The 21,486-nt window shown below is 39.3% G+C and overlaps 2 protein-coding genes across 2 annotated transcripts; one reads left to right on the plus strand and one right to left on the minus strand.

Moving 5' to 3' along the window:
• Positions 1-1,832: 1,832 nt before the first annotated feature.
• On the minus strand, positions 1,833-15,765 carry CFI (complement factor I). The gene is made up of 12 exons (XM_058838111.1): positions 15,637-15,765; positions 13,698-13,977; positions 12,930-13,074; positions 11,443-11,621; positions 10,339-10,449; positions 8,739-8,855; positions 7,578-7,616; positions 6,994-7,097; positions 6,254-6,369; positions 5,267-5,544; positions 4,051-4,152; positions 1,833-2,275 (listed from the first exon to the last, which is right to left on the minus strand). The coding sequence occupies exons 1-12, from the start codon at positions 15,694-15,696 to the stop codon at positions 2,058-2,060; spliced, it is 1,749 nt and encodes a 582-aa protein (XP_058694094.1). The 5' UTR covers positions 15,697-15,765; the 3' UTR covers positions 1,833-2,057.
• A 381-nt stretch (positions 15,766-16,146) lies between these two features.
• Positions 16,147-21,070, plus strand: GAR1 (GAR1 ribonucleoprotein). Its single transcript, XM_058838870.1, has 7 exons — positions 16,147-16,281; positions 17,537-17,727; positions 17,808-17,962; positions 18,817-18,876; positions 19,275-19,410; positions 20,142-20,246; positions 20,548-21,070. The coding sequence occupies exons 2-7, from the start codon at positions 17,550-17,552 to the stop codon at positions 20,559-20,561; spliced, it is 648 nt and encodes a 215-aa protein (XP_058694853.1). The 5' UTR covers positions 16,147-16,281; positions 17,537-17,549; the 3' UTR covers positions 20,562-21,070.
• Positions 21,071-21,486: the final 416 nt, after the last annotated feature.

A 21,486-nucleotide genomic window follows, 5' to 3' on the forward strand; every position in this document is an offset into this window, starting at 1 on the left:
CAATTTAGTTAGCACGAATCAATTCCATTTATTACAGTCTGTTAAATGATGAAAGTCTTGATTTGTTCAAAAGAAAAATCAGACCAAAATGAACTTGCTTACTAAGCACCATGTTTGGTTTCCAGAATTTAAAAAAAAAATTATATCTAAATGCTAAATGTGCTTCACAGGTGAACTGAATTGGAACCACGAAGAGAAAACGGGTGTTTATGCTGAAAATTGTTTTAAGTTTTGTAATGAAAGCTCTGATTGATGTTGTGTGGAATCCCTCAGAAAACAGTCATATTTGGCTTCAGGGCAAAAGTTAAATGTGAAGAGGAACAGGAAATGGAAAGAGAACCAAGAAACTTTCAGAACAGACAGAGCATAAAGACACATATTCTACTGTTTTGTTGGGGTTTTTTTATTTGCAACCTCAGCATTTAATAATTATGTGTAGTTAACTAATGAAATTGGTGGGAAAAGTTCTTCACAGAAAAATTAAGCCAAACAAAAGAGGGAGCTCTTTGTACACCTGTCCAGCTTTTTCCTATTTAGGACTTCTTTACCAAGATTCTAATCCAGCAAAATAACTTCTGTGTAGGAATGTACTTAAATGCTTTCCTAAACAGCAAACCTTGTTGAGGGTGTGTGTGTGTATGTCAAGAGAAGGAATTAATACCCTTACTTATTTTGGTGACTGATGGTGTCTTTACATGACAAAGTCATGCTGATGTGGGGTTTTTACAAGTCTGGAAGATGAAGAAAAGTCAATGAAAATGTAAAAATTGTTGTTGTCTGTCTGTGGTGAATTATAGAAGAGAAAGCACCACAACAACTGTGTTGTGTGAACATATGCCATTTATTCAGCGGGATAATTAATTTAGAGGAATAAAATAAAATAGATATTAAAAGTATTTGTCATCAGAATACAGTGAAAAATGTTCTACAGCTACTGATCATTTTCATACAACTGGCTGCAGCTGTGTGAGTTTTGTGTTGAGGGTACCAATCCACAAATCAAATTATACTGCTTCAAAAAGGATTTATGCATGTTTTTTGTGATCAGCTTTTGCTGAATGTGAAGGTATTATGTATACACTGATGTTTTCTTCAGCAAGAAGTCTAACTTTGTATCTGCTACTTGGTTTTGTAGAATTAAATCTATGTGCATAAGGTATTGTCTTTTTATATATTTATATTGCTATATAAAATGTATGTGTATAAGAATACGTATGCACATACAGTGCGACCACGTGTAGAGTAAAATTCTACTTGGTGTTGAGAGGTTGTTGGATACCTGAAATATATACACATACACAGAGATCTTAAGATGTAAAGATGCTTTTGATTTAAGTTGAAGATTTAAAATTCCTTTGTTGTTTGTGACCAGCTGCTGTTGAATTAATAAAACTTAAGAGCTACAAAAATTGCCTCAGGCTAGATGATCAGATGGTGTATATTAACTAGATATGAATTGTCTGAGTTTGTAGCTGCAAAACCTGCCAAACAGATTTATTATTTGAGTAATTGTTGCATTACAACAAACCTCATATTCATGGCCAATCTGTTGATTAATAGGTGGTCTGAAGTGTACTCCTGCAATAAGCCTGAGGAATCAAGTGCCAAGTCAGGCAGCCTGCTGAGGATTTCTGGTGACTTAGACCCCGAGATGATGTAAGTTCTTGAAAGCAGGCTGGCTGTTGTCCTTTCTGAGAAGTTCACATATTGCCAGTGCAGTCATTTTCCAACAACTGCTTTCAGTATCATTGTCCCTTTTAGCTAAACAAACAATAGCAACTGAAATGCAGTGAGAAAAGTGGAAAAAAAACCAAGATTATAAGAAAAAAATATTTTAACATCTGCTTTTATTAGAGACCTCTTGTGGTGGACTTGTGCCTGTAAAATCCTTTTCCCACAGGATCTGCAAAAATGTGGTATTCATAAAGTGTTAAGAATTTTCAAAACACATTCCTTGAAGATTTGTACTGATTGTTGCTAAGTTACATGACATCTGATTGTGAAAAAGGACTATTTTTGCATAGGTGATATGAAGGAATCATTTAATTTCCCAAGCTTCAGATATTGTACCGTGAAATGAGACCTCTTGTCACATAGTGGCTAATCCAGTCATAATAGCTGGCAACTTGTGTGTACACGCCAGGGTGACGAGACTCCCCACAGCTCTCACCCCAGCTCACAATGCCCCAGACGTAGGCCACATTTTCTGCATCAAAGCAGACCAGGGGGCCTCCTGAATCACCTTTACAGCTGTCTGTGGAGCCATCATAAGTACCTGAAGTGGAAATAAAAAGCAAAAGTAAGTTAAGGTACAAGCTGGCACACAAGGCAGAGAAATTTTTCAGGTCTCTGTCGTTTCCTGACAGGTGTTTGCGTAATGGTCACCAGTAAAGAAGATTTTGAACCTCTTCAAGTTCTGTTACTTCTCATTTCAAGTGCAGGGCCTCTCTTTATGCTTGTGGCTGGCCCAAATTCTCATTTGCGTTTTCATCAGTCTTGTTCTTTCAGTGCAATAGAGAAGAATTCAGCCACATTCCCTACTATAAAAAGTAGCCCATAAAAATGGAACAAGGCATAAAGATTTGTAGACTGCTTCCTTTGGAAGTGAAGATGCCACAATGTGTGTACACCTCTGTGTCTGCCTCTGGAGTCCTCTCTACCCCATAATCCATTGTCCAGTTTCATCTGTACAATTATTTTCTGTACCAGCTTTATGGAAACAGATGGGCAAGTACAAGAAGGAGAGCACATGATTCCTGGGATGGGAGGGAGAACAACTGTCTCTAAGTGTCCCCACTGCACAGTCAGTCTCGATGAGGACCTTTAGCAACAGCAGTTGCTCAAACACAGTGTTCGTGAAAAAAATGAATCAAGGTGGATGTGATATAAACAGAAATGCTGCTACAGAGCTAGAATATGGTTTTATGTTTTTTTCCTGTATACTCAGTAAAAGTTTATTTCTAACCCCCTAACTACACTTTCCTGATTGGCTGACTGTCCTAGTGTGAAGGAGACCATGCAAAGCATGAGTTCCCAAGCTTTTAAAATGTGACCTCTTTCTTGAGTGTCTACCATACTGAGAATGAATTATGTGAATTTTTCAGAGTTAGGATTACTAATCCTATGAAACAAGATATTATTGCCTTTAATTGGTTTAATTAATACTTGCTTGTGTTACTAACTCCTGTGAACACCAGCCCTTAATTGTAAAGATTTTATATGCATCAGGGAGAGGATGTTAACCCCAAATTCCTGAATGTGTGTCATGTGGTAAAGTATAATCACTTGAAATATATTGAAGGGAGATGAGTTACAAAACGGGTGCACTAAATAAACCCAGTATCTTACAGATGACATCCTGAATTTATCACAAATTATTTCACTTTTATATCTGGTTTTAATTTTCTTGTTGAGTAGTTTGTTTAAAGATTACCTCTACTTTTTGATTTAACAAACAGTTGAAATCATCTGCCCTCTAAATTGAATACTCAGTGATCCTTTAGTCAGGTATTTGTGAGAAGCAAAAAAATGTGTATTCAAAATCTTCATTTTAATACTAGGAGGGACATCCAGTTTCCTGGACAGACTGATCTAAGTTTGAAAAGTTAATTGTATTTTCCTGGCATGCAGTGTGGTAGAGGCAAATGAAGGTCTTAAACAGATGAAGAGTTATATTCTAGGCAACAGGGCTGTGTGTTCTAGGACAGGCATTTGCTTAAATATGTTGCTGAATCAGAATCAAATATAGTAAAGGTAGGAAGTTCAGTAGGCTGTAATGTGCTTGTCTGATTAGAAAAGGTGACTCAAATTACATGTAAAAATTTGCCCAAATAATCGTAGAATCTCATCATGCTGTCATCTGAACTCTCTTTACGAATAGGTGCATAGTGGTGGATGCCACAGGCTCCAGTGGCTGGCATTTAGCCAACAGTGATACTGTGATAGTTTGTTTATTGTTCTTCTTAAGTCTAGAAGATTCCCAGCCAGTATGTCTGGTCTAAACTAAGAGCTTGATGGTAGAGAAATTATAGTAAGAAAATTGATGCTTACCTGCACATGCCATTTTTTTTAAAAATCGTCCTGGATACAATTCAGAGCAATTGTGAAATAAATCAACACTTCCCCACTTGAGGATATATGTTCTTTTGTAGTCTAGAATAAAAAAATATTTTCAAAATTTAAAATGGCAAGTACACATTAGGCACATTTAATAGAATAATTTGAAAATTAGTTATTTACTTATTTACAGAATATCTTCTTCAGTATTATAAACCAGAAATCTTACACTGCCACTAATATTTACCCCATGTGAATTACAGTGCATTGGCCATGTATTTCAAAATAAAAGCAGAGTGGTTTAATTGCAGGTTAAACTTTCAGTACTTTCATTTAGTGATGTTTTCACCCTTTCCATTTCCTTGCATTCCTCACGGGTTTTTTTCATGTGTTTTCCATATCAAGGTTTCCAGGCACTTGGAAACGTGTACATGGCTTTTTGTGAACTGGAGATGTGGTTGTGATTCCTCCTTATTACCTTTTTTCCCATCTCAGCTCTGTCTTTATGGAGCAGGTACTGAAGATACGGGTGAGCTATGTATTCACAGGTCTAAAGAGATGCTCTGTTTTGTTCTCTGTCTGCTAGCAATTCCCAACGTTGCATCTCCTGGGTGGATGCTACTGAGTATGGAAAGGAGAAACCTCACAACCAGTATGTGGTAGCTCCAACACCAGGCTGTAACACTGTGATACAAAGCAAATGCTTCCCAGATCTTTGAAAGCATGATTATATTTGGCTTATCTGTCACTGTGCAAGCTTCTCTGGGCTGAACCCAAACATGGCAGAGACAGGATGTGTTGAGTTTCATGACTGCTGGCTATAGCTCAGATCCTGTTGTGACAGAGGACAGGCTGTGACTATGGGCCCCTGTGAGCTACGAAACAACATGTTACATGTTGTTAACAGGTCTCCACAGCTGATAGAATTATTAGATGGACAGAAGGAAAATATCTTACTTTCAGGGCACTTTTTATCCAGGTGCGTCCTCCATATCAATCTACAAACTGGCTGAAACAGCAGAGGAAGCAGTACAGAAAAGAGAACCCAACAGTGATACTGAGTGCCAAACCACAACCTACATTTTCTGTACTCAGCACTGAGTGCTTTGTGCACAACTGTTCTTCAGCCTTTTCAAAATAAAAGCTCACCACAATTAGAAGATGAGTTATACAAATAATGCATTCCTGAAGCAAGCACTAAAACAAATACCTTTCTCTAGTCCCCATCCAGAAATCTTGCATCTGTCACCAGTCTTAAACATATACTCTGACCAGGGGACACAGGCAGGTATGCTGGTGTCTTCCAGGGAGCATTCGCTGTGCCCAAAACCTTTCAGCTCCAGCAGAGCAATGTCATTTTCGTAAGTTGATGCATTGTAGTTTTCATGAATTATCACTTGGTTTACTTTGAAAGTATTTATCTCTTTGTCGTACATCACTGTGCTCAACATTCCAACCCAGACACGGTAGAGATGGACTCGATTTGCCCTGGAAAAAAAACAGTGAAATAAACACAAGCCTTACATTTCAACTGGTTTAAAACTATTTCATTTTATGAAAGTTTCCACAGAATAAAGATCCACATTAGATACATATATTTTCTTTCTAGACTTAATTGCCCAGGTTTTTCTGAAGTGTAGCAAATTCAAGGCAGATGACACATGCTGAATACTGCAACTAATACAGAAAATTATTTTAAAGCCAGGCTCTGTTTAGTGTTGTGACAAAGAGAAAATAGATGTTTATGCTGCTCTGATAAAAGAGTGAGCAGATGTGGATGGGACTGGCAAATCTTATGTGTCTGCTCTTGGCTTGTTCTGGGTAATATATGACTCCAAGGACATTCATTCTCTGGGAACAGATGCTGGACTTCCACAAGGTAGAGATGAAGAGAAGAGGTCCCTTGTATTTAATTTCAAGCAGAGTGGTTACAATGAACATCTCCTGCCCACTGCTATCTGAGTGAAGTATGCCATACCTCTTCAAACTCATTGTTACTTTTTATCTTTCTATTCACTGCCAAAACACTCTATTTTCTCTGATTTTTCCTCATCATTAATGTGGGTGAGTCAGTGTTTTAAACTGTTCTATTCAACAGACAAATAGAAATTAACAGGTAGCTAAGAAGGGCAGTAATATCCAAATCAATCTTTCTGCCTTGCAGCAAGAAAATTATTTCAGAATTAGTTGTTTTTACCTGACACAGTGAGCAGCAGTCAGAATCCAACAGCCACCAATATAAACCCCTCCACAGTGCACTGCTGGACTTTCATTGCTGATGTCTTTAATTGCCACTTGCCAAGGAATTTCACCCTATTCAATCAACAAACAGAAATAATGAGAAATCATTACAGTTGCACAACTTTTAGTGCATAAATGGAAAAACATCTCTTGGTATCACCTAATCTCCTTGACTATGTCTGATTTTAATAAAAGATCTGCCATCCAGAAGTTGTAAATTGGGCTCCATCAGATATAATGGATATATATATGAAAATTCAGTTAATTTTATTCAGTCTTCTGACTTCGTGCAACGCGTCCTTCCCTACAGTTTTCAGTCATGAAACCCCTTGTAGTCAGAAAAACAGATGGAGGATCTGACCTGGTTTGAGTACATTTTTGCTGTATTCCGTTTCAAAGACACAAATTTTAATTCAATTTTTTCAGAATGGTTATTTTTGGCTGTACTATTCATTATTTTTCTGAGTAAGTTTCAGTGTCTACTTGTACTTCAATGTTTAATTTTGTAACTCCACATTTTACTTTATAAATTGTGCTTCTCTTTACTTTCATTCAGTGCAATGCCACCACTGCTGCAAAACATGACATAAGCATTGTAGCTGATTTTGTTATTTACATAACTTTAACAAAAGGCAAATAATGCCCATTTAAATCAATGCTGAATGAACTCATATCTGGTAAGGTTATTTTTTTTACCTTTCCTGCAATCTCTCCACCTACGATTCTTTTCTGTCGAGTTAGCGTGTGATTCCTAACACCGCAGTGCACTTGGGGAAGGAGCGTCTTTATCATTTTTCTTTCTTTAACAAAAAGGAAAAACGTATTTCAGAGTTCAAGTATACATTCTTACTAAAATTTGAGTGCTGTGAATATGCCAGTAGCTGAAATAGCAAGAAAACAAGGACCAAAAATTTTGGTGCCTGTTTTTGCTTTGAAAATTGCTTGTGTCTTAGCATCACAGTACTTCTCTCCGTTTTCCAATACTGCTTGCATTCAGGCAAATAATTTTAAGGGTGTTCCTCTAGATTTGCTGAGAGTTTACCTCAGCTGAGAGTTTACCAGTTGCCAAAACATGCAGAGGTAGGTCCTCAGGTAGGATGAATTATTATGGCATTCTTGAAATCAGGGAAAAGTGAGACAAACAGTAAGTCCCAGAGTGTGTATCAGTAAATTACAGAGTCAGAATATCTGAGTGTTCTAGATCTGAGCAGCTGGCTGGTAGCTAGACAGGCACTAATAAGAGCGTATGCTGTTGATTTTGGAGGGTTAATTAAACTTACCTTTATCCATACTGTCCTTTTCAGCACCTTGTTCTTTGCCTGTAGTAGAATAACAAAATATTAAAATTACCTGTAAACATTTACTTGAATATATGTTTGTGTGCTGAGATCATGGAACACATTTTAAATCCCTAAGGGCATATTGTTTACATGGAGAGCAGTACTTTCCAGCCTGGTGCCTGCTGTTTCCTTTTCTGCTAGGCACTGTTTGGCTGCCTCAGCCTATAAATGACCAACAGCCAGCAGATACTCATTTGTAACTACACAACATCTACTCTCTCTCCAAGCCTAGGGAGCCCTTCTGCCAGGAAACCCTGAGAAATGACCCTTGTTTTGTTTCTGATCTCTGGGGAGATGTCCCATTCTCCTCCACCAGAAACAACTGAAATTTCTCCTCCTGCTCCATCAACAATTTGAAACTTTCTAAAACCCAAAGGAGCATTAAGTAACAGGTTTTACTTGTTTTTTTCCTCCCAATATAGATTATGCTGTTGGGTGCTGTGTGCCTTCTTTAATAGGGTAAGGGAGGATATTCAACATGAGAGGTAAATTAAATGCTTGCTGAATCTGGTTTGTCAGCTTTTATTCAAACAAAGTGCCCATTGAATTTGGTCCCTAAACGGGAGCTGAGCATTGTGTCTGTTCTCATCTCACTGACAGTAATGTTTACATTTAGAGTTCAGTTTACCTGTACTAATTACCATTTACCAATAGTTTTTACTTTTTTGGCCTTAGACTTTGTCTCTTTTGAGAGCAAGGAAAACATTCTAATTTTCAAAAAAACCATAATCTTCAACAGAGGGGAACAGCACAGCAGAATCATTATACTGACAAACTAGTTCCTCATTTGTGAGTAAAGTATTCTTGCTTGCGCTCTCTACACTTTCTTAGGGGATACCAGTTTGATAGCTGGCTACATAAACAGAAGACATAATCTGCCTTAAGCTTCCCAAAACACCATCTGTTTCTTCCTCCCTTTAGTTTTCTTGTCATGCCTTTCCAGAAAGAAAGGAAAGAAAATTCTATGACCTTGTCCTCCTACTATGCATAACATTGGAAGACTGATACTTGCATAATGAATAAAATAATAATATGCATTGTGTAGCCTGTAGTTAAAAATGAGCTGAATGAAAGAAACAAAAACATCTTTCAGAAGAAAACCTGCACAGAGATGTCCAGCTTCATCCTCTCCTGTGAGGCAGTCGATTTCTTTGTTGCAGACATTCTTATTTGGAATACAGATATTTGAGCGACAGTGGAAACTGTTGTCTCTGCACTCTGTAACACAGGAGAATTTCAAATGTAAATCACAGGATCATTTGGTTCAGCAACCTCACTCGGTCAGAGAGCTTTCTAAAATGTAAACCAAATGTATACCCATATTACAGGGGACTTGGCATTACAAAAGCAGGTTCTGTGCATGTAAACAAAATGAATACTTGGCCTTCCTCACTTCAAAATCTTGAAGTTATAATACTTGAAAAATGTGGATCTCTGTTACCACTGCAGTAGTGTACTGCTAGACTTGGTGTCACTCCATACCACTTTCATCCATAACATGTGCACACTCAACCTTAGCCAAAAGATCTCTAATTTTGCCAGCATTACTGATCACCTCAAATGAGGAATTGATGATGCTTGTGCCAAATCCCACCCCCACCAAACCAGAGACCAAGCTGATTTTTGGCTGAATGAGCTAAATGCCTAAATGCAGGGTTAGGAATCAAGAGTCCTGATAGGAAAACACTGGATGTAATAACCTACATCTTCTAAAATTCTTGGTTATATGAAAAGGTATTACGAACCTGAGACCTTCCTTTTAAATTTTGTGATCCCTTTGAATGTTGTCAAAAGCAAAACAGTGCTTGAATTCATGGCAGGGTCTTTTCAACTAATTAAAAATCTTATGTCAATCTACTATTTAAGATATTCACCTTTAATAGAAAATACGGTAGTTCTCTAAAAGTATCCAGATATCCCAAGATGATCCAAAGAACACTGAACTCAGTTGAAATACTTACTTTGATTTCAGAAAGCATTGTTTTCAGTCCATTCAGCTGAAACAGCACTATTTTTGTCACGTGGAATTTTTCTAGAATTACTGTGACCACATTTCCACAATTATCTGATTAAACTGACTTAAAATTGTAACACTACAAAATTAAGGTTATGGAGGGATAATGATGGGATTTGTAACCCACATTAGTATTTGGCATCTGAAACCAAAGTTTGAAAGTATTCTCCTGCATTCAGGTCATGCTAGATCCATTCCTCATTTCTAATCAGAATATTTACAGCTGGAATTGCACATGCTAAAAGAATGCTCATGAATAAGCAGTGTGCCAGGAACTCTTCACAGATGTTCCATGGATGATTTTGCATTAGTAATAAATTCAAGAGAGATCTTACTTTGGTTTACAGATAGTTCATTGGAAAACCAGTATCTTTGTTTAATTACTATCAATTTTTTTCCAAGTAAAAGTTTTCATTCTATCAGGATTAATTTTTTGTATCAGTCTCCTAAATGACCTCATTGTATTTTCTCATTCTCTGAAGAAATCCAGATTCTCAAGAGATCACTTGTCTGCTTCAAACTGGTATTTCATTCCTGCTTTTTTGCACTTGCCTATGTATAAATTAAGGTAAATAATGTACTGGCTTAATGGAAAAGAGAATTTAGCTGTTACATGACTGTAAAAATTTTTTGTGGGTCGATTTCTGCTGAAACTATTTTGAAACACCTGACAAAGGAAATTGTTACCTCTGCAGCACAGTTCATCACTCAGGTCTCCACAGTCATTGATCCCATCACAGGTTTTATTCAGAGAAATGCACTTCTTGTTGACACAGTGAAACTCCCCATCTGAACAAACTGTGCAGCAAGATGAAAATGAAGTTAGTGTGGAATTGACTGCAGGTTCATAATTGCCCAGGGAAATACTCTGCCTGCATATTTGATTCTGTCAGCAGTTTGGCCTATCAGCAGTAGGTATGCTGGGGCCCAGTCAGGTAAACAGGAATCTTTTTTTTTATTGTTTTGGTTACCTTTTTATCAGGGTTTCAATGTGACCACTCGTTTTCTTCCTCTAAATTCTAGTAGCCTGGCAAAAGGGAACTGAATTTCTTCTAATGAAAGGACTGGTGAGGGCTAAACCAGAACTGATCAGTTCAAACCCACTGTTAAATGATTCAAGGATTAGGATGATGGAGGTTCCCCCTCTAGAAAGAACTCATCAAGAGTCTGTGCATAACTACTTTTGTAAGAAAAAATGAGATGATTCATAGCACTTCTAGTCAGCAGCACCTCAGGCTGATGCTCACCAGTACCAAAGAAAGCTCCCTACACAGAAAGAAAAGCTGTTAGAATTCTAAACAAGGCTTTGATTCCCCTTTTACAGGGAGAAACTGAGGAGACAAGAGACAGCAGTTTCACTCTGTAGTCATGCTTGTCTGGCTGCGGTGCTAATGGTAGGCTAATTGATGTCCCTCAGACAGTGAGCACCAGATTGACACCTGTCCCCTCTCCAGTTAAGCCAGGAGAGGTAAGATCTGTGGGATACAATATACCTTGGTACCCTTGGAAGGGATGGTGGAACAAACAGAACCATGGGAGAAATAAGTTTTCTTTGGGGAAATATCTATAAAAATACTTCAGGGTCAACAGTGCTTTTTCAAAACTCAAGACTATCTTGACTCCAGATTGCCTCAATTGTCTTAAAGTCTGCAAAAGGATTATTTAAAATAATCAAAAGTTCAGTGCAGGTTTTCTGTTGCTGAGAGGTCAGCAAATTGGGTCCTCATTATTTAAAATAAATTTAAAATACAAAACCACCAAATAGATATTAAACTAAAAAGAACTACTAACCTCTGAGATTTTCAAGGCACTGCAGGCTAACCAGTCCCTCATTACTAGCTCTTGGTTTCATCTCTATGTGACATTCAGCAAGACTTGTCTCTAGGCCCCTGCAACTTATTTGCAGACAGTTTAATGAATTTAAGGCAGATTCTGTGATGTCGAAAGTGGCTTGGTAATACTCAGCACCTCTGTGAAGATAATAACAACAAATTATATAATTTCACAATGGATTGTCCACTGCTTTTATTGATTAGAATTTATATGATTTTCCTCAGAGTCAAATAATTTTGGTCATGGCTAAGAAAAAGAGCAGACTTCCCATGGAGTTATCTTGGGGTAAACAGGAGATGTTTGCTTTGGAACAAAAAGTGCTAATTTTTGCAGGGTGCTACATAGAACTATCCCCAAAATCCATATGTAGGACTGTGAAAGTCACTGTGTATCACGATGGATAGAAGTCTCCATATGTAGCAAAACTTGTATCTCTGTGGACCCGGGTGAGCCATAACTTGGGAGCCATCCTACATGGGGTCAGCTATCCTTGGTGCCATCAAAACCAGTGAATACTGAGGAAGCTCAGGCCATTGCAAGGCTGGGATTGATAAACTTTATCCTTCTTGGTTTTACCTGAGCAGTATTCTCCTAACAGTGCATGTATCCCCTACCTTAAAGAAATAGGGATCAATTAAATAATTAACTGGAGGGGCTTTCAATGAGACTCCAAGGCTGAGTGCTCTGTCTCAGGGCAAACCCTTCTCTGCTATCTGAAAATACACTGATCAGGACTAGGAAACACTTGCTTCTCACCTAGAGAGGCACTGCAATATCAGTTTTAGTTTTTTAGGGACTTTTTTAGGATTTTTTTTCGGTAAGGTTAGGGGGCAATGCTACCTAAGTTAAATTAGTTGTACAGGTGTAAAATTCTTATGTACAGGATACAGAGGTAACTTTATGAGGAGCTGAACATGCAGCTCAAGCCATCAGTGTGGTCACAGGAAAAAGAACAAGCTCCATGTGGCTTCAGCCATCCCTGGAGTCAGAGCAAGCAGTGGCAGCAGGGGAAAGGGGTGAAGGAAAAAACCCTCTGCTCTGCTCCCTGTAAGCCTGGCTAATGCAAGTGGCAAAGCACAGCTGTACCCTGTTGTCAGCTGTCTTGAGAAACCTTTCTCTGCACACAGATCATTGCTCAGAGCTACTTGGGGATGGTCTCTCCATGCACTTTCCTTATCACAGGCCTGAGAGAACACCTCCACATGGGCCTTCATCTCTATTTTAAAGTAAAACAGTTATAGTTTGTATAGTTGTAGCCTGTAAGAAAACACAGAAATCTTGTTTAGGCTTTCACTCTCAGGTGTCAGTTTAAGAAGTTTTATCAGAATATTGTAGCCAATGTATTGTTCATGAGTTTTCTGTCTTAACTGTTAAGACACTTCTGTAAGCTTCACTACTTTTTGAGATCCCCTGCAGTTATACAGAGAAAAATTCCCCATACTTACAATTCAAAGCCAAGGTGCCTGCAAGCCACGTTTGCTTCATTCATAGTCCACTCACTACTGCACACAAAACTGTTATCCTTAGGATTCAGGGGTTTTACTTGAAGCAAACGTGAATCTCCATGACCCAGAGAGACTGAAAATGTTTCTTAAAAAATAGAAAAGAGATAAATGAAAAAAAAAATCCCCAAACAAAATCGTATTATATAGATGTATGTAGTCAAAAGACAGCACAAAACCAAATCAGGACTAATTTTGTATTTACAGACAAAGTTCATATGGAAAGAACAGTAGACTTAGAATGAGAAGCTTCAGGTATTATTCCTGAATTTTCCTGAATTTGTGTCTTTGAGCCTGCTGATTTCTCAGAACAAGCCAGTTTAAAGACAAATTAGGGTAATGGGTCCATAAGAGTAATTGAAGATCTACCAAGAACAGGTTGCATTTTAGTATAATGACCTTCTTTAGAGGATTTTTGATAACCAACCAGTAATACTTGCAATGAGAGGGCCAGATCCTACTTCTACTACCTGTGCAGCAAAATGCCTGCAGCAGTCTGTGTAGCAAAACCAGCAGCAGGGTGACCTGGGCCTGTCAATCACTTCATTTTTGAATGAAAATCAACAGATACTGCCCATTTTCAGTATTTTTCATTTTCTGTTTCATGTTGTTACTAGTGCAAGAAAATGAACGGACTTTCTGAACTGTAAACAGTGTAAGCATCTCCTCAGCCATCCCGATGGATAAAGTTCAGAAAGGACGTGTTAGTACCTTCAGGCAGGCATGTTCCCTTGTGCAGAAACTTTGCTTTGGGTTGTTGACACTCATAGCTCTTTAGCTGACAGTAAGTACGGAAGTTCTTTCCACTGGTAGAACAAACTGCAGAGCCATTCTTTGGGCACTGGTAGGGAAGCTTGCAAAGGCATTTTCCCTCCACACATCGTTCCCATGGGTGACAAAAAACTTTTTTACAGGACTTGTGGGTGTACTGGTTGCTTAAGCATTCTTCTATGAGGTAGTTGTCTTGCTCAGCTGGCTGGGCAGGCTTAACCTGTTGAAAGTGGTTTTCCTCAGCATTAGATGCTGCCTTCTCCAAGGCACACAAAAAATAATTAAAGTAAAAGCAAGATTAGGGATTGCACCAAGAGTTTTGCAGATCCCTTCACTGACCTCAGCAAAGTGACTATTTATAAGCCTTTTCCTGTCTAATCAAAAGTTCCTAAATACCATTTGTAGTGTTTATCCCCTTGTCTTTGGACACCTTGTCTTTCTCAGTTTTTCTGAATTCTTTTTTTCTTTTTGGATCATTTACCCAGTGTGATCTTCACTCTTACTCATCTCCCACAAACTTTATACTCTTTGCTTTTCAAACATCAGCTGAAGTGCACAGGAGATTATAACCATTTTTAAAAGCATTGGTTTATAACGCATCCCAGCAATGAGACTGTAAGCAGATTAAAACATAAAGGAATTTAAGCACCAGATTAATAAAAAAAATAGCAATTTTGGTTGTGTTTTTTTTTTTTTTCTAAGATTTGTTTTATTGGACTGGTTGACTTCGGATTTATATATCACCTGTAAATATTTATGAACTACTTACTAGCAAATTAATCTATAATTAATGATTTGTTTTGCAGAGTCCACATGACCGCTCAAGTAACAAGTACCTCAAATATCTTAACTATCTGGAAGCAATTTGAAAATTAAATGCTTATCCTTATCAATTTTTTTTCCTGTATTTTGCACAGCAGTGGATCCGCAGTGTGGTTGCTGGCCATCACTGTACTGCAGAGACAGATTCTGACCCTCCCTCTGATGGCCTCTGGGTGAGTGGCTCTGCACCTGTGCTTGTGCAGTTCTCTGCTGACTCCAGTGCTGACTGAGGGCTTTTGCTTACAAAGACCTGTAGGGTAGGATGGCTCTTGGAACATGAAAAATATATATGGATGCACTCTGTGCAAAAATGGGAGAAAAACATTAGTCCTCAAATGCAATTTATCAGCTTTGACTGTGTCAACAGAACTGAAGTTTAAAGTTCTCATGAAGAAATCCTGCCTACAGTAAAGTCAGTGAGGATGTAGTTGGGGCAGTGTTTAATCCGATACCTCTCCTTTTCATGGTTGTATAATCTTATTAATTTTTTCCTGCTGTTCTCAGGTCAGTAGAATCCAAACTACAAGCCAGATCCGGCTTGGTACAACTCCCATATTGTGTTAGGGGTTCCTCCTTAACGGGAACAACAGGTGCTGATGTTTATCTCAGAATTTCTCAGAAAGACTTGGGTTGTGCTGGGTGCCCAGCCCAAATTGGCTTTCCTGGACACCTCTGCCCAGAGACAATCTGCAGGAAATCTTCTGGCAGTAGGATAATACCATGCTGCCATACTACAAGACTGCAATCCCATTTCTCAAAAAAGGGAGGTGGGGAAAATCGCAGGTGGGAAAACCTTTCTGTGGTCAGCCATGCTTGCAAATTTGGTTTGGGATATGATCGTGATTAAAATCTTTTTCAGAAACCTGTTAGCATAAGCCCTAAGTAGAATCAAAACATGAAAGAGAAATAGCAAACTTCAGACATTCAGCCTGGACTAAATCAAATGTATGAAAAGAAACTTTTTCCAAAAAAATCAATTCACTTTGCTTTTATAACAATAAACTGTTTATTAAACCTTTTTAAAAGAATACTGCTAACACAATAAAACGTATCTTACCTCTGATCCACAAAGACAAAAGAGGCACAAGAAAGCCAAGCAAATTGGGAGCATTCGCATGATGAAATTTTATCTCTCTTCCTAGACAAATTCCTCTGGCTGGGATTCTTTTGACTGTCAGCTGTTAGATTTGTGTTTAATTTTTAACCATTAGAAAAACATTTTGAAGTGCGTTTACAAATACAGTACCCTCGACTATTAACTGATAAATCTGATCTCTTCAAAAGATCCTGCCTTAACTGGTTTTGTCATAAGTGTATGACGAGATAACAGAAGTAAAGCCCTTGAAACAAATGATTAAAAGGAAGCGCTTGTTGGGGTTACACTTTTCTTTTCTTTGCGCAGAGGACTCCGACCGATCCATCACACCGGCTCTCCTGATTGCGGCCGTCCATGGCTGTCAGGTTATTGTGAAAAAGCAATGTTGCTATACACGGTGCTGTTACACACGGTGCTGTTATGCACAGACCAGCTCTGTGGGGAGCGCTCCTGCCATCGCCACGCCCATCCCAGCAGCGCGGCAGGCATGGGGAATTTAAAGCCGTTTGCGACAGTGTCGGCCGGCGGGTGCTCTTTCACTTGCGGCAGGCAGCCCCATTTGCGGCAGCGCGGGTGTTTCCGGGCGGGGCCGGTGCGCACGTGCAGGTACGGCCCGCGCGGGAGGGGATGGAGCCCCTGTCATAACTGTCTGTGTGTGTGCCTGTCTGTCTGTCTGTCTGTCTGTTCCTTCGCCAGTCATCCCTGTCTGTCTGTCCTCCCTCAGGGAGTGGCCCCGCGAGCCGGGGTCCCCAGGCCCTGGTTGCAGGCCGCGCCCCGAGGGCCCTGAGAGGCGCCGCGGGTGCGCCCCCAGTGCGGCCTCCCGAGGGAACCTCCTGAGGTTTAACGGGGCCGACCCCCGGTACCAGCACAGGCTGGGGATGGACAGACCGAGAGCAGCCGTGCTGAGAAGGACCTTGGGGTGCTGGTGGGTGCAGGATGGACACGACCCAGCCATGGGCACTCCCAGCCCAGAGAGCCAAACCTGTCCTGGGCTGCATCCAGAGCAGCGTGGGCAGCAGGGCCAGGGAGGGGATTCTGCCCCTCTGCTCTGCTCTGGTGAGACCCCACCTGCAGGGCTGCACCAGCTCTGGGGTTCCCAGCACATTAAAGACGTGGAGTGTTTGGAGCAGATCCAGAGAAGGCCACGAAGGACTTCACAGGGCTTAGGAGCACCTCTCCTCTGCAGTCAGGCTGAGTGGGGATTGTTCAGCCTGGAGAAGAGAAGGCTCTGGGAAGATTTTACAGCAGCCTTCCAGTGCCTGAAGGAGGCTGCAGCAGAGCTCGAGAGGAACTTTTCACAAGGGGACATAGGGATAGAATAAGAGAAGATAGTTTTAGACTGAAAGAGAGTAGGTTGAAATAGATACTAGGAAGAAGTTTACAGTAAGAATGATGAGGCACTGGAACAGGTTGCCCAGAGAAGTTGTGGATGCCCCATCCCAGGGAGTATTCAAGGCCAGGTTGGATGGGTCCTTGAGCAACCTGTGGAAGGTGTCCCTGTACGTAGCAGGGGGTTTGGAAGTAGGTGATCTTTAGGATCCCTTCCAAACCAAACCATTCTATGATGTTCTCACTTTGTGCCGCTTGTGAGTCTGGGGACTGTCATCAGCCTTTATACAGATGGGTGAAAAAAGTGCTGATTGCTGCCAGTCACATTTTGCAATTGGATGTTGCAGTGGATGTTATCTTGGGTGTAAACTTGATTTTTCATAGGCCAGTATGTTTTTAGTGAGGATTGAAAATTGGATGAACCAATAAATTAACAAAACCAGGCTGACAGGAGACTGTAATTTGTAAGGCAAATCAAATGTGACATATCTTTTATATCTTAAACAGCTGATTTTTTTTGTTCACAATGTAGGAAACAGTAGAGAATGTCTTTTCGTGGAAGAGGAGGTGGAGGAGGAAGAGGAGGTGGCTTCAACCGTGGAGGAGGTGGTGGTGACAGAGGTGGCTTTAACCGTGGCGGACGAGGTGGCTTTGGACGGGGAGGTGGAAGAGGAGGCTTCAACAGAGGAGGATATGACCAGGGCCCTCCAGAAAGGGTAGTTTGTAAGTTACATGGAGAAATCTAATTTATTTAATTTTGGTTGTCTGCTCCAGCTCCTTAGCTTGTTTGTTCTTTATTTTAGTTTTGGGAGAGTTCATGCATCCCTGTGAAGATGATATAGTTTGTAAATGTAAAACAGAAGAAAACAAGGTGCCTTATTTCAATGCCCCAGTGTACCTGGAAAATAAGGAGCAGATTGGCAAAGTGGATGAAATATTTGGACAGCTGAGAGACTTTGTATCCTTCAAAAAAATGTGTGACTTAGAATATTTGGTTTTTTTAAATTGATTGGATATTAAATGGGATTTCTCTAGGATTTTAATATAGTTCAGGATTTGGCTACCAGTTATATGTGAGATTTTCTGCAACTGTTGGTCTCAGTAGGTGCTTCATTCACATTAAGTGCCTCTCTTAGAGCTTTTTTGATATGACAAAGTACTTGAAGTCAGTCAGAGATTTTCACTCTGTCCCAGTACTGATGATGTCTCTTGGATCCATGGTTGTTCAAGTTGTTACTTTTTCTGGCTAACTGACCAAGTTTTCTGCTTTAGGTTACTAAGCCATAACAGAGTTGGATCAAGGGCCTTGAGTTTTTTTGTGCATTAGGGGACCTTGGTCATGCTCCAGCTCATTATTTTATTATAAAATGAGTTTATACTAAGATGTGCTGTTGCTCAGCACATCTGTTGTCCAGTTTATTACTTAACCTGCTCATAACAGTGGGATGTGCCAGGACATCTTTGGCAAAGCCAGCCTGACACAGAGACACTGGATGCATTCTTTTGTCACTGCCAGATAGTTAGACTTCATGACAAAAGCAGGATAGCTGGGGGAGTAACCTTGTAACATGTCAGTCAAGACTCAGCCTGTTGGTTGAGCATCAGTTACTAGCTACATGCATTTTCCTCTCCCACATTAAATGTGAACTAAAATGTGCATGTTTAAATCACTTTTAATTGCAATTGTGGTGAAATCTGGCTGAATTTATAAAATACTAACTTAGAAAATGTCTGAATGTTTCTTCCATATCTGGATGAATATCACAGTTTTTAATATTTTATTGCTGCAATGCTCCTTAGAGAAACCAACAGTATTTTTCAGTGAAACTGTCCGAGAACATGAGAGCCTCTTCATTTAAAAAAATGCAAAAGGTAAGTCAATCTCAGTAACAGAATTTTACTGAAAGTCATCAGTTAGCTAGGTCTCATTTGTCAGCAAATAATAAAAGTTTTATTAAGTTTTTAATAATTTTAAAAGCTGATTGTTCTTTGCATACATAGGAATTTAGTTCCTTGTCCTTTTCAGTTTTGTATTTGCCACTTTATTCCTTCTCCCTGCTCATGATGTAAAAATCACACAAGTATCACCTATACTTTAGCAGCTTTTTAATTCTGTGATTTACTTCTTGTGTGCTTTCTCTATTTGGCTTTTTGCAGAGGGCAGTTTGACAAGATGGGATAAGACCAAGTTGTGGATATTTGCAGAGGGAGATTATCAATGTGCTGTTAGTCTTGGTATTTTGAAAGCCTAATAGAACTCTCTTCTGCAGTTTTACATCGATCCAGCAAAGCTGCTACCTCTTCAGAGATTTTTGCCAAGGCCCCCAGGAGAAAAAGGTGCTCCCAGAGGAGGTGGTAGAGGAGGACGTGGTGGTGGACGTGGGGGAGGAAGAGGCGGTGGTAGAGGTAAGGTCACAAGAATGAAAGCTACAGAATGTTATTTGAGAGTTATTTGAGATGCTGTGGATTGCTTTGGTCACTTGTTCTGTGGAGTATTTGTGTTTTGTTTTTTAAAGCTGCTGGTGAGTGCTTTAATATCAACAGCTGTATTGCAAATAAAAACGTTGCTGTTTGACTATAGAAAAGGCAGCGATACCTTTCAAGTGATGAGACTGGCTAAATTACAGCTCCAAAGCATAAGGAGGAGAGAATGCTGATTTATAACAAAGCCAGAAAGCTTTTTGAACATCACCTATGATGTACTCTTCAATTAAAGCTGAAGTTTGTTTTTTCTTACATCAGTTTCTTGCCCCTTTTCCATGTGTTTCAACATGGTTTGGTTTCTTTGTTTTAATGTTCTGTTGAGTTGTAATTAATAGATAACAATTACTAGTAGTTGTAATGAATTACTGGTTAATATATGTAATTCATTTTTTGCTCTTGTAAATGAAGTTAAGTCTCTTTAGTATTTTGGACATGGTATATCAGATATTAAGCAATACCTAAAATGCTCCAGATGGTCCCTAGAAGAAACAAGGTACTAGTAATTGACCTGGTAACTATCTGGCTATTGACAGTTTCTGGTTTTTGTTGTTGTTTGTTTCATTTCATTTCAGAAGCTGTCAATGAAATAAATTGTTGTACATAACCAAGAATTTATATGCTCCTCAAAGGGTAATTTCTTTCTTTTGTTTTAGGAGGATTTGGAGGAGGCAGAGGCGGAGGAAGAGGAGGAGGATTCAGAGGAGGTAGAGGAGGAGGAGGATTCAGAGGAGGAAGAGGTGGTGGAGGAGGCTTTCGGGGTATGTGGTTTTTTGCCTTTCAGTAATAAGAAAAGCTCCTGATTTCTAGAGCTTGTAAATATTGAACAGAATGTTTTGATTTTTAATGTCTTATCGATGTTTATAGTTCTATGCAAGAGATATCTGTGCATCCTGGTGGTTTAAACTGAAGCACAGCTGTGCATTTGTTGATGCATGTGTAAAACTCTGTTAGTTTTTCACATTTTATTCTATCAATTCCTTCAGTGTTATATGTAGAATTTGCTTTAAGCACAACTAAGATAAGAATTGTTTGATGTATTTTTCTTTTCTCTTAAAATAGGAAGAGGACATTAAATGTGGAGCCATGAGTATCTCCTTCCTCATTGTCTTATCATGTCATCTGCAGAAGCGAAGAACCATGAAAAATTTTTGTAAAGGACTCTGGAAATCTTTTTATAAAGAACTTGAAGCTACAAATGACAGTTACTTTTACACTTAATGACTATTGATGGACACATGAGGGGAGTGTAGCCACAGGTGAAGAGCTGAAGACTGCTCAGAATATGTGTAAACTTTTCTAACTAAGCCACGATTTGCTATTATTCTTAAACTGCTTGTTTCTGACAAGCAGTGCAGTCAATGCTTAACTCCATGTTGGAGTTTGGAGTAAACAATCAGTTGAAAGGGGTTTTCAAAAGACCCTGCAGGTTCACTGCATGCACATACTTCAGTGTGAACCTGTGCATGACTGATCCCTGGTTCTCATCCTCGGTTTATATTGAATCTTCTGGGACGCTCTGAAATGGATGTGCCGTTTAAACAACCTTTGTAAATCTTTTTTTATAAATTAAATTTCAAACTTTTGTGTTGGTTATTTTTTAAATGCATAATAATGCATAAGGGAGAAGACAGCAAAGTATGTTTTGTGAATTTTTCTGTATAAATATTAATGAAAGCCAAAGGCATTAAGAACAGTCTTCTTAGAAACTGCTGTCTGTTGAACAAGACAAGGTTAATACTACACTTCAGTCATCTGATGGTATCTAATTACACTGATATTAAAATGCTAAGGGTTTTTAATTGGCCCTGCATCCTCCTTAGCCTGTTTCTCTTGAGGTTTTGGTGTTCTGGTACTGCACCTCTGGTGCTCTGGGTTTGTGTAGAGCTGAGGTTAAATGGCCCATCAAGGACTCCTCTGCACACAATACTTTCAGGTATGTATTGCTTAGAAAGGCATGACAAAGTCTGCATGAGTCTTTGGTCTCTAAATGGATGCATA

The sequence above is a fragment of the Poecile atricapillus genome, chromosome 4 (assembly GCF_030490865.1).
Source record: "Poecile atricapillus isolate bPoeAtr1 chromosome 4, bPoeAtr1.hap1, whole genome shotgun sequence".
NCBI classification, from domain to species: Eukaryota; Metazoa; Chordata; class Aves; order Passeriformes; family Paridae; genus Poecile; species Poecile atricapillus.